Consider the following 13,982-nt stretch of genomic DNA (forward strand, 5'->3'; position numbering starts at 1 on the left):
TGGGCTTTGTACTCCAAGGTGTGGTTATTATAGTTCCTTTTTGGTAACTTCAAGATACATTATCTGTAGAAAACATTATACTAATTATTCTTACAACTATTAAAATGGTGAAGTTATTTCTTAAAAAAATTAATATTTTAGATTTCTTTAAATGGAAAGAGTAGTCTGTTGTACGTACATCAGATTACATAATTATAGTTTTTTAAACATTAATTTCAAGTGGAAAAATATTCTCAGTAGGACTAATATGTTGGTAAAAGGAATTCTGCAAGGCCCAATGGCTGTCTAGGACTTTGGTATAGGGGCTGGGGCAGATGGTCGTGCTAACTCTGGATCACTGCTGTCTGATCATTTTGTAGCTCATAAGAGAATGGAAGTAAAGTGTGACTTTATTCTCCATTCTGTTAGGAGACAGAAGAAAGCTGGGTCAGGAGACTTTATTGGTAAACCTAAAAGTGCACTTATGAGGTTACAGGTTAAGATACTCCATAACATGCTACTGATAATTACTAGAGGTGGAAAATAAAATGGTACAGAACTGAATGAGATTACAAAAAAGAAATTAAGACGAAAAGTGACGGTGTATAAATGCATGGAAATGATTGACACCGCTTTCTTCTAGGTGTTATTTCTTAAGCGGAGTCATGGTAATTATTTGTATTTTAAATTTGGTCTAATATACCTTTGACAAGTATAAGTAAAGGCAGAAAGAAATTTACTCCTTCAATACTTAGGGTTTTCAAGACTTAACCCTAAATGTTTAACTACCCCCAATCTCAACCACCACCAGAAAAAAAAAAACGAAAAAGAAAACTTGTGATTGGCCTCTGAGTAATATATATTAGACCTTATATACAGTAGACTACCAAGTCAATAGTCTAAGCAATGGAGCTGTTACACTATTCAATTTCTTTACAACATGAAATGAATCCTTAATATTAACTCCCCAAATTTCAAGAAAATGTAGAATAACTACAGATGTATACAATTGGTGTTTAACTATCCACAAATATTTTAGGAAATCCTATCATAAACTGTGTCTCCTCTCTATAAAACTGGAAAAACAAGAATAAGTCCTTTTAGCGAACATAGCAAGGCAATGTTTAGTTAATTTTCAAATGCAGAAGTCTTATTACATGGTATTTTCATCTCTGAACTTCGAAAAGGCTGTAAATCGAGTATTTTAGGATTTCATTTCAGCTATTTCCTTTTTACATTCAGAAGATTGGGTGCAGACACTTTCACTTTGCCAGGAATGTTTCTTGATAAATCCGTGTCCTAAAAAAAGAGAATTGCTAAATATCTTCACATTCTAAATGGTTAATCGTATTTCTTTTTATGATGATTATGTATTCTCTAACTGTCAGAACAAAGGCATTTCCAAAATTTTCACCTAAAGTGATTTTACTTATTTTATACTGCTTCTAGGAAGACAGCCTTTTCTACCAAAACAACAGCTGCAGCTTGCAACTACTAAATAAAGCAAGAACAAAAAATAGCAAATTATACTGCTGACATTTTTAGTTGCAATAACAATCTCCAGAAAGTCCTGGAGGAATAATTTACCTTAACACTGCGGAATAAGTCTTTTTCTCTTGCAGTTGCTTCTTTGGAATGCATGAAACTATTCAAGGCTGTTTTTGCAGCTATAAATAGAAAATAGAACAATCTACTTTTGTTCAGTCAAGAAATGTTTAAAATCATAATTAAAAAAATTTAAATACCTTTCCCCTTTTTCTGAGCTCCAGGAGTAAGTTTCACTTTGTATCTTTAAAAAAGAATTGCATGTGTTACTAAATAGAGATTACAAAACAATTTACAAATCACTATTGTGACAGGTGTTATGAGTAAATTTAGTGATGACTTACTTATAGTTTGCCATGGTGGTGTAAGGGGCACATATTGGAATGGCAAACAGTAGTACATCTTCAGGATGTGGCTGTCCTGTCAAAGAGTCAAACAGGTTTTCCTAAAAAGGGAAAACAGAAACAACTATTAAAGTAATTTACATCAGTTCTAAAAAGAAAACTCTAAAACCTGTCAAATTGATATGTCAACATATTTTTATCCTTTTCTGATAGACATATAGTCTTAAGTTCTGCTTTATAGCTCCAAAGAGTTTAAGAGCAATGGTGTTTAAATATATAGTTTAGTGCTTATAATTTTTGCCTAGCTTAATGAAAAATGAGGACAATGATTTTCAAAATGGCACTTGTAATACATTTAAGAGAAAGGGAGAAAAAAACTTGGATATTACTCGAGTTGCAGAAAACTACTATGGATTAAGATGAAGCACGAGAATGACCACAAATAGATTTAAATCCATCACATGGAAATTGGGTTGATACTTTGGCTGGACTGGTGGTTCTCAACCATGGAGCTTTGCCTCCCAAAAGCCACTGGGCAATGTCTGGAGACATTTTTGGTTGTCACAACTGGGGGAGAGGAATGGGTGGCGGGATAGAGTGCTAACTGCATCTATTGGGTAGAGGCCAAGAATGGGCCCCACAACCAAGAGTTATCCTGCCCCACATATTCACAGTGCTGAAGCTGAGAAACTCCTAGGCTAGGACAGCCTTCTCTTGCCCGTTCTTAAGGAGAAGACCTAGGGCTTCTTCGAGTTCCCACCTGGTGGGCTGCCTACGAGATTGACCATATTTATTTTACAACATGAGTAAATTTTAGAGACCAAATGCTTGGTGCTGAGGTAGTGTCTTTACTATGTGCCATGAACTTTTCTATATGCTTTATGTATATTATTTTAGTTCTCAAAACAACTGTCTCTTACTGGGGACAACTATTACCCCATTCTTCAGATGAGGAAACTGAGGCACAAAGAATAATGTTTCCAAGGTTGCAGTTATACGTAACAAAGCTAGGATCCAAACCCAGAATATATGGATTCCCAGAGCCTGTAGACTTGTCTTAGCCCTTTCAGTTTTAATTAGTCAGGAGTTGTGTGTAAAACGTTCTGGGAACTGAACTGCAGTCCAGAATACGGTAGTGGGAACCCCAACCCCAAATCATACCTCATTTCTCTGTTGATCCAGATCTTGCTCTTCCTGCTCCAAACATAAAATTTACAAAGTCAGCTATAACTTACATTGAAATTCTACACCATTAAAAACTGAGAAAGAAACAGTGATGTAACCAGACCATCAAATCTAACCCACAGGATACGGACCCCAAGATTGTGTTCTTCAGTGTCCTAAAGACTGAGTGAATTAATTGTGTGTCTAATATTTCAGAAAGCAATGCCATTCAAACAGAAAAAAAGATTGTTCTCTGAAGTTTAAAAAAACACACACTTCCACATAGAGTATATACTAAAGCAGTCAATGTTATAAGGACAGTTACAAATGACCACTAAGCTTGATACATTTGACAGGGAAAAAGAAAATGGGAGAATTTTGGTGACCAGAGCTTTTATATTTTAGTCTCTGTTCAACAGTTTTAGGAGAAATTTTCACATACTAAGATAAGCTTAATTTTGTTTGCTTACATTAAACCTACCGGGAGATAACCTATCTGTGAAAGAACGCTCATAATTTATCACTTTTAACGAACACGTATTGAGTCTGGGGTTTATAGAATAAATTACAAATATGAGAACAGTAAAAATCTGAGGACCAAAATTAGTTTTAGTATTACTAAACAACACCGTTCAGCAGAGAAAAAAAAACAATAATGTAGGTCACCATAAACATTACCTACACTGAACAGAGCACACAAAAACCAAAACTTAACTGCCATAAATAAAAATATAGGCTGAACTGAAAATGTGTTACAAATTTAGAAAACAAATCCTTTGCTCAGAATTTCAAGAAGATGTATATATTCATGCAAAAACATATGCTTAAGGCTGGGCTTGCTGTATTCAGCCGACAGAACAATTCGGCAACCACCTTAACTAGGAAATGGTTAGCTTCTCATTGGTTTTTCAACCAGGGCACTTGGCACTTGAACTGAGTAGCCACTTCCAACATTAAGGCAATACAGCATATGTTCCTATATAAATCTTAGAGAAGTGCAAATTTATTTTCCACTCATCTTCAAGACAATCCCAATTATTTGTCTTATTTTAACTAAGTCAGTTCCTGCCAGATTCAAAAAAAGCCTCTCCAAAAAGTGATTATTTTATAAAGACTTGTGATAAACTTTTTAAGATATACTTATTAAGACTAGGGTTGCCACTCATCCTGGTTTGAACACTGTTAAGTCCCATGTCCTGGGAAGCCTGGGGTAATGGGGTCACCCTAATTAAGCAAAAGCCCACAGGTGTGTGGTAGTTTTACCTTGTCATCATGTAAATCATCTACTGCCAACTCTTGTAACTCATGAGTTATAACCTCTAGGGAGGGGGTTTCTTTTTTTATGCTGTCCGAGACACTTCGTCCACCTCTAGGCTTCTGAGGCTGTTTCTTCACTGGTTCATCCTTTATTTTTCCTTTCTTTCCCTTTTTCACTTTTTCTTCTCTGTTTGAACCTGCAGACTTTAATTCATAGAGGAAAGAACAAGTAATGTCAATGTTGTCAATATTTTAACAAAAATATATTGAATGCCTAGCATTTATGATAGGCAGTGGTCTGGACACCCCTTAGAAAGTTAAGCAAATGAAGAAAATAGGTTGAGTTGTTACTTACCCCCAGCAATTTCATGATGAGTTCACGGTCTTCTTCGTCTTGGTCCTTGTATTTTTCCTTCATTTTTTTCATTTTACTCTACAAAATCAAAAGACTTTGGTTGGAAAAATTTGGCCGTAAAGAAAGGACAACAAATGTTTGCAAAGAAAAGGTGCTTCTCTAGTTCTGTCAAAAATGCTTATTGATCAAGATTCCATCACAGAGATAAACCATAGGCCTCACCCTCAAGGAATTGCCCATCTGATGGAAAAAGATGATACATATAAGAGTAAGAATAAATTAATACAACATATTCTAAATAGTACAGGAGAGCTACAAACAAATTATTTTTAAGGTAATTTTGAGAAAGGAGACATTTCTTTCAGCTTGAGCAAGAACTGTCGGGAAAAAATAAAGCAAAATTTGGAAGTTAGTCTTAAAGGAAAGAAATTTACAGTATTTGGTAATATAGGAAAAGCAAGATTATAAGGTAAAGATGGGACAGAGCAGTAATCGCAAGTCACTGTATTTGGTTGGAGTCAGGATATACATATAATAGAGGAAGAACAGGAAATAAGGCAGCAGAGCGAGGTTGGGTACTGACAATGGAAACTCTTAAGACCGAACTTGATCAAAATAGGGATTTTTACTCAGTGTACACATCCAAATTACCCCAGCAGTTTTTAGAACTACAGATACCCAGGCCTCACCTCCAAAGATTTTTGTCTTGATTATCACAGCTGGGGCCCAAATAACAAATTTCTAAAAATTTAAAGATTTCTTTGAACAGGGCACACACCACACACAAAAAACTATAAAAGATGGACAAGTCAGACTTCATTAAAATTAAATGCTGTTCATCAAAAAACTATTATAAAAGTGAAAAAAAAAAATCAAGCCTCAAAATGTGAAAAGTTTTTGTAATACATGTATCCAAGAAAAGACTTGTATCCAGGATTTCAAAGAACTCATATACACCAATGAGAAAGCTGGACGGCCTAGTTTTTAAAATAGGCACTTCAAAGAGTACATTTAAAGGTCTTAAACATGAAAAAGTGCTCAAATGTCATCAACATGGACATGCAAATTAAAGCCAAAATAATATTTCAGTATATACACACTTAAATGACCAAAACTAAAGAAACCACAAACCACCAACCAAAAACCTAATAATACCAAATGCTAGTGAGGATATGGAGCAACAGGAACTCGGATACACTGCTTGTTGGGAAACGTACAAGTACTCTGGAAAACCAGTAACATCTACAAAAGCCAACCACAACCTGCACACTACAACCCAGCAATTCCACTCCTAGCTATACACACCAAAATGCATACTTGTGGATCTAAAAGACACATAAGAATGTCTATCAACAATACTGTAGACTTAAACTGGGGCAGACTCATACAATGGAATGCAAGGCAAAATAACTGTTACATACCACACAGAATGTTGAGTGAAACATGCCAGACAAAAAGGTATGCATCATATGATTGCTTTTATATAAAGTTGAAAAGCAGGCAAAATAATCTACAGTGATTAAAGTAAGAATTTTTTTGGTGGGGGATACAATTTAGAAAGGGGTAAGCAAGAGTGAGTCTTCTGGAGGACTGGAAACATTCTAATGTCTTGATCTGGAAGGTGCTTCCACAGATATATGCATGTATAAAAATTCATTGAGCTAAACACTTAAGATTTGTGGTTTCACTATATACGAGTATACATTATGCCTCAAAAAAAAAAAAATCTTGAGACTACAATGAACACTATTACCAATAAATTGAACCAAATGGAAAACCTGGTAAGAACAGAGTTTCTTGGAAAATATAACTAAGGAAAACCAAGTTGAAAAAACAGGAAACCTGAATGGACCTATAATCACTAAAGAAATTTAATTAGCACTTAAAAACCTACCATCAAAACCCTAAATATCAGGCCCAGTTTTACAAGCGAATGCTATCAAATCTCAAGGAACAAATAACTTCCATTTCATACAAAGGTCTAGAGAGCAGAAAAAGTCCCAAACTTACTTTATGAAACTGGTATAACCTAGATACCAAAATCAGATGGCTTCTCATTTAACAGAGGCCAATTTAACAGATTATTCTCAATTTACCACATTAATTAGGGGAGAAAAATAATAGATGCAAAAAGAGCATTCAAAAAAACTTAACTCATCACTATTAAAAATAAGTTCATAAAGGATATCTACTAACAACCCTCAGGGAACATCCCACAAAGATAAAAATCTCAGATCCAGTCCCCTTAATGTAATTAACGATGAACACTATTACTTCTGCACAGCACTACTGAGGTTTCAGCCAGTGCAAAAAATGTAATAACGGATATTAGGATTAGAAAAGAAAAGCCATTATTTGCAGACAATATGACTGCCTACAGATGAAAATAAAAATAAAAATTCAGTAAGATTGCCTAATCACTAGAATATGAAAATTGTCTTCCCACACACCAGCAACTAATCACTATGAAGTGAAAGTTTTCCAAATATACCATTTACAAAAAGTAAGAAAAGTTATATGTAGTAATATAACTAAGCTAAGTAATACAACTAATTTAATAGCTAAGATGGGTAAGACTCTAGGGGAAGATACATTTTTACTGAAGCATATAAAGTATTCTTACATAATTATAGTTCACACTCAGGAATAGGAAGACTCAATGAGGTACAGATGACAGTTCTCCACAAAATAAAAATTTAACGTACTTTAATAAAAGTTTTAATGAAAAGTAGGGTATTTCATTATATAAATGCAAGAACCATATTATTTATTGTTCTTTTGTATCATTGGACATTAAAGATTATTTTCCATTTTCTTGCTATTATAAATATCAACCTGATGAATATCCTTAGTGCATACACTGATTTCTTTTAGGATCAATTCCTTAAAGTGGAATTGCTGAGTCAGAATAAATGCACTGTTAGGACTCTTGCTGGGAATTCCCATGGTGTGTACTCAAACATTTACTGAATGTCACTGAACACACATGATCTATTAATTTGACAAGTGAAAAAATTCCCCTTGTTTAGATAAGCATTTCTTTTATCACCTTTTTTTTCAGATTTGCCATTTGTCTTTCAATTTTGTTGATGGTTCTCTTCTTCACCGGATTTACTTGCATATTATTATATCTTTTAAACATGATTAGCCACTAATTTTTAGTATTTCATACCTTTCCTAACAATCTGTAACATTATTTTGTCATATACTAAGTTTTTAAATATACAATTAGTGGTCCTGTATCTAGAATTTTTTTTTTTTTTAAGATTTTATTGGGGAAGGGGAACAGGATTTTATTGGGGAACAGTGTGTACTTCCAGGACTTTTTTCCAAGTCAAGTTGTTGTCCTTTCAGTCTTAGTTGTGGAGAGCGCAGCTCAGCTCCAGGTCCAGTTGCCGTTGCTAGTTGTGGGGGGCTTAGCCCACCATCCCTTGCGGGACTCGAGGAATCGAACTGGCAACCTTGTGGTTGAGAGGATGCGCTCCAACCAACTGAGCCCTGTGGGAGCTCAGCTCAAGGTGCCGTGCTCAATCTTTAGTTGCAGGGGGTGGAGCCCACCTTCCCTTGCGGAACTCAAGGAATTGAACCGGCAACCTTGTGGTTGAGAGCCCACTGGCCCATGTGGGAATTGAACCGGCAGCCTTAGGAGTTAGGAGCATGGAGCTCCAACCGCCTGAGCCACTGGGCCGGCCCCTGTATCTAGATTTTGTTTCACTTTTCTATCGGCCTGTCCTTATGCTAATACCACACTTTAAAAAAATTTTTTTTTATTGGGGAATATTGGGGAACAGTGTGTTTCTCCAGGGCCCATCAGCTCCAAGTTGTTGTCCTTCAATCTAGTTGTGGAGGGCGCAGCTCAGCTCCAAGTCCAATCGCTGTTTTCAATCTTCAGTTGTGGGAGTTGAACCAGCAACCTTATTGTTGAGAGCTCGCGCTCTAACCAACTGAGCCACCTGGGCCCCCGCCAGTGCCACACTGTTTTAATAATTCTAACATTAAAGGTTTTACTACCTAGTAGAGAAATCCCCTCTCAATCTTCTTTTTCAAGATTTTCTTAGCTATTCTCTAGTATTTACTCTTTCAAATGAACTTTAGAATTACTTTATCAAGTTAATTAAAATCTCAATTCTGATTAAAGTCATGTTGAATTTACATAATTATACTGGGAGAACTGATATTTTTCCCATTCATATGTGTAGTACAATCCTTCATTTATTTAAGATCCACTGGGGAAAAAACAGGAAATTCTGATCACTACGGATGGAGGAAAGATCATGAAAGAAGATCTTTATTAAGATTTCAAAGGAATGTTTTTTTAAAAAGGTACACTGATAGATTAGCTCACAATCCCTTCTTTTTCATACTGCTACAGCATTTTAAAAAGTATGTTCTATATCCACTACTTCTTCTTTCAATCACCCACCTTTAATAAAATATATAAGAACTTTAACCAAAAATCGCATTTAACTGAAAAAGAAACTACTAAACTAAATTACCAATAAAGACCAGCACTGCCACTTTACTAGTCCGGTGTCTCTGGCAAATCACAACCTCCCATTCCTCTTGTGCATAAAATGAGATCGTTTGTCAAGATGATCTTAAGGAACATAGAACAGTGATCTCTATGTTCCGTCAACACTATCTTTTAAACTAATTTTCAGTCAAGGGGTGTCACATAGGATTATTTTTTTGCCTACATCATCTGTTTCACTTAAATTTTAAAATATTAAGAGGAACCTCACAGCTTCATTTGTGAACCAACTTGAACAATTCACCCCAAAGTTTTTTATTTTTATTATTAGTTTCAGGTGTACAAAACAAGATAATGATTAGACATTTACACCCTTCACAGATCGCCTCCCCCCCACGTCTACTACCCCTCTGACATTGTACATAGCTATTGCATACCACTGACCATATGCTGGACTTTACATCCCGTGACTATGTATATTATTTTTTTCACCCGTAAGTTTTCTTACCTTTTGTCCTCGCTTTATGGGCTGCACAGCCTGGGCATTTTTGCTTATGTTCTGATGAGTTTCAATGTGTAGAGCGTTTTCTTTTTCTTTGTCCTTTCCTTCTATCACTTCTAAATCCCCTGAGTCACTTGGAAGCTTTTTCTTCTTCATTTCCCTAAATATAAATGAAACGGAAACATCTAATTCTTACAATTTCAAATTCTTAGTGCCCTACAAAAACTACATGGGGAAGTGGACGTGTACAATATATAAAAGACAGTGGCTTCTGCTTAACTTGACAATCACTAGGCTACAGTACACAAAGAAGTGCAAATCGTGACACAGGAAACAGCTGAACGTTTTTCTCTCATGGATTCATCATTCTTTGTCTCACGCAGGCTCAACACATGGTCACCCTGGACTTATCCTTACACAGTAGCCACACTCAGTCCCTCAAAACCCTGATGACCAGGCACTGGGATTTGTAGTCTTTGTATCACCATGGCCTTGGCAGAGCTTAGGTATTCAATAAAACATTTGTTGATTGGTTAGCTGACTAAATAAATGGATAAAAAATAAGCAGATTAAGGAGGAAAGGGAAATTCTATTACTGCGGCATTTTTCCTGTGCAAGCGCTTCTATTTCAAATGCCGCCGCCCTAGGCCAGGTCCTCATCACTTCCCACTCACTTCCTCTGTGGTTTCCTCCATAATCTGTTCTACATGAACTTCCAAATTAATCTTCCTTAATTACTTACCTATGTCACATTCCTATTTAAAATCTTTCAAAAGCGCTCATCACCTTCAAGATAAAATCCAAAATACTTATAGCTTGTCATTCTAAGTTCTCGACTTTTGGTCCGAATTCACTTTGCCAAACTTATCTACTAGTTCACAAACATGAACTGCCGGCTCCTTTCACCTCAGTCTGTTTATTTATCATTTTCTCAAAGCACAATGCATACTGCTTCCCAATTCTGGCCTGCTTTGTTCACGCTAATTCTCCTTGGGAGTCTCTGTGTTCGACTTTATTATCTTCATTTACCTAAGTCCTAATATGTTTTCAAAGTAAACTTCTGATGCGTTTCCTAAGACACCTGAACTCACAGCAATTTCTTGCTCCTCAACTACTGTATCACCTCCAGGTAACACTGAAGTTGACCCTGAACGTGACAGGCTTGCACTCGGAGGCCCCGTAGAAGTGGACCTGCATAGTTTAACCGGTGTTGTTCAGGGCCAGTTGTATTTCTGATCCTCAGTGAGGAATCCACAGATGCAGAGACCAGATTATAGTTACATGCGTTATTTTCAACTGCATGGGGGTTAGCACCCCTAAACCCTGCGTAGTTTAAGGGTCATATGTATTTATAGGTTTATGGCTAGTTCCTGAATCCAGGACTCAAAAGCTTCTTGATGGCACGAACTTTACATGGAACCTCTCTGTATACGTGGTTTCTAGCACAGGCCAGTTACGCAGAGCTCTCTAATTGTTTAATAATCATCTTTCTCAAATAAAAAGGTGTATTTTCCATCCAATCTAGGGCCTCTTCCTTGAGTGCTTTACTAGTTTAAGTCTTTTTCACCCACAGTAGTATTCCTTTCCTTCTGACTCTACCTTTCTATGTGCCTCCCAAGTCCTGCTGTATTTAAAAACAAAAACCAAAAAAAACAAGTCTTCTCTCTTGCATATAAAAAACTTTCCTAGTTAATTTCAAGTATTCCTATTTATTCCTGTCAATGTTGTCCCCAAACCAGTCTATTTAATACATTGCAAACACTACTGTATCTATTTATGTAATAAAAGCTCTGTCTCGTGTTACTTGACCTATCTCACTGATTATAGAGACAGATTAGGGCCCTAAAACACAAAAACCTATCAGAGCTGAATATTAAAAACTAAACAAGATTTCTGCTAAATCTTTGTAATTTAAAGGGGGGACTTTAGAAAAGCCCAGTGATCTGTCATAACTGAATTGTCAATAAAAAATAAAAAAAATTACATGCTTTTCAGTTAGATAACACAAATATGTTTACCTTCTTTCCTTGGCTGACAAATGTCTCCGGCTCTGTAATTTACTGTCACTCTATTCAAATTAAAACAAACCAAAAACAAAACAAAAACAAGCCAATACAACAATATTACTAACATTCATTTTTCAAAAGTAAAATTAAAAATTAGAAAATTACTCTATTCATGGAGAAGAACATGGTGTTCTTCATAACACTCTGCAAACAGCTTACCATATTAGAAGGCTCCTCTTTTGCAGCCAGTTTCTGGAGGGGCCTATGAAAACAGAGGAGCACACCAGCCTGTAAAAAGCATCCATTTACAAAGTCCCCAAACATTCCCATAGCATACTCTTCATTACTGGCAAGCCCACACATTTTCAAATTTGGTAAAATCAGGACAAATATAATCAAATCGCTCATTTCCTCACACTTTTAAATATATTCTTTAATAGCTGACATATACTAAATGCTTCCTATGTGCCAGGCACTGCCTGATGCTTTACATGCACGTAATCTTCACTTTCACCAAGCAGGAACCTGAAGCTCAGACATAAAGTAACTTGCCCAAGGAGACACCCTGAGACTCACTTTTGGTCTGTCTGACTCCTAAGCCATTCTTAACTACTCCAATGATAATATTTTTATAACTACGGTATTGCTTACTTAGTGATCAATAAGACATTAAAGACTGAAACACCTTATTTTTGGGGTGGAATTGCCTTTTCATATTATTAGCATTTACAACCATTTACTCGTTTCTGTTTTGACCTAGGTTGACCACTTTTCTATTTTCTGTATCTTTCTACTCTGGGTCCTGGGCATTTCTTTAGCGAGATCTACCCCAAAATCAAATGGTGAAAAGATAGGAAGACCCAGGATGATGAAGGGTAAAAGTACTAAGGTCAATCTTGGTATTACATTTGTAAGGATTAACTCTTCATCATTCCCTGCTTACAAAATAAAACTTAAAAGTATGGTTTTTAAATTACCTTTGGGACTGAAGGTGGGACAAGTCAATGGTAGTATCAGGGTAATTTAATGTCTCTTCCCCGGCATCCTGTATTTCGCCACCAGGTTCCCGATCTTTCACTACGTCTTCAGATTCTTCCTCATCTTCAGAGCTTTCCTCCTGAATGAGGGCTTCAGTTAGCTCACCTCCACCACTCGGAATAGTAATCTCCTCCTGATCAACCTGAGTCACGAGTTCCACTTCCACAGGAGTTTCGTGTAATTCCTCTTTCTCCTCTTCACTGCTAGTGTCACCCCCGTCTGTAGAATTACCGTGAGGAAAGTCAGGGTGCTACCACCACAAGAAAGCTAGGTGATCTCTGTGAAAATATCTCATTGACTCCACGTCTCCAAAAATCACCAGAAGAATGCCTGATCACGCCCCAAGGGTACTCTAACTTAGACAAAGGATATTCTGTGTCATGAATTGGTTAGAATAAATGACCTCCAAGATCCTTTACTATAATCTACAGTGCATTTCTTGGCCATCACAACCATTTCTACAATAAAAACTAGAACTTGTCATTGTTAGGTATTTCCAAAAAGGAGGACAACTGAAGTAGTTCTATAAATTCTGCTGCTTTTATTCTAATTTGCACATGAGAATTGAAATGAGACAATATGTGTTATATAATTGTCACACAGCAGGAGGCGTTCACACTTTTGCAAAAGGAACACTGTCTAGTAGTTATAATATGGTCTAGTTGCCTCACCTATAAAATGATTTTGCCACCACTCATCTGACAAGGATGGTTGTGAGAATTCAATAAAAAATAATGTAAATAAAGCACTTTAAACACTATCAGGAACATGGTGAAAATTCAAAAAAGTAGAAATCCTATAGTACAATAGCAGTCGTAAATGAAACAATGCAATAATACTCCTAAAAAAGAATGATTCTAGCAGAAAGAATAATTTACAAGGCATATTTTCCCTAGTTCCTTCAGGTGGGTAGGTAAATTTATTTCAGTAACCATAGTTGCTCTCTATTGGAAGCAAACATATTATTAAATCAAGCTAAATTCTCATAAAGGAAATTGTACTTGTTAGAAATTCATCTTTGTATCGCTTCTAATTCCTAAACCCAAAGTAAATGCTCATTCATATATACCTGAGCCTATCTGTTAAACACATTTGTATATTACCCATTAAATACTGAAGTTTTACTACATAACCATGTACTTAACTATATTAGATATGGATCCAATTATTTTTATAATTCACTAGAATTATAAGTATATTTAACATTTCCCAAAACAAAGTTCAGTAAAACTGATATCAAATTTTTTTTTGAAATTTCAATTATCTCAAAGGAGACGTGATCTTCTAGGTAAGAATTTAGAAGCAGAATTAGACAACAGAA

General features: G+C 35.9%; 1 protein-coding gene across 1 annotated transcript in view; it reads right to left on the reverse strand.

The window, feature by feature from the left end:
* Positions 1–1,077: 1,077 nt before the first annotated feature.
* Positions 1,078–13,982, reverse strand: part of NEMF (nuclear export mediator factor) — a 50,769-nt gene continuing 37,864 nt past the window's right edge. Inside the window, exons 23-33 of the mRNA XM_019735957.2 lie at positions 12,601–12,880; positions 11,843–11,885; positions 11,636–11,685; positions 9,624–9,777; positions 4,645–4,722; positions 4,296–4,493; positions 3,030–3,062; positions 1,869–1,969; positions 1,725–1,768; positions 1,567–1,646; positions 1,078–1,278 (exon numbers count right to left, since the gene is read on the reverse strand). Of these exons, the coding sequence (XP_019591516.2) occupies positions 1,201–1,278; positions 1,567–1,646; positions 1,725–1,768; positions 1,869–1,969; positions 3,030–3,062; positions 4,296–4,493; positions 4,645–4,722; positions 9,624–9,777; positions 11,636–11,685; positions 11,843–11,885; positions 12,601–12,880 (1,139 nt within the window). The 3' untranslated portion in view covers positions 1,078–1,200. The remainder of the gene's footprint in view (positions 1,279–1,566; positions 1,647–1,724; positions 1,769–1,868; positions 1,970–3,029; positions 3,063–4,295; positions 4,494–4,644; positions 4,723–9,623; positions 9,778–11,635; positions 11,686–11,842; positions 11,886–12,600; positions 12,881–13,982) is intronic.

This window comes from Rhinolophus sinicus, linkage group LG03, assembly GCF_036562045.2.
Source record: "Rhinolophus sinicus isolate RSC01 linkage group LG03, ASM3656204v1, whole genome shotgun sequence".
Taxonomy (NCBI): domain Eukaryota; kingdom Metazoa; phylum Chordata; class Mammalia; order Chiroptera; family Rhinolophidae; genus Rhinolophus; species Rhinolophus sinicus.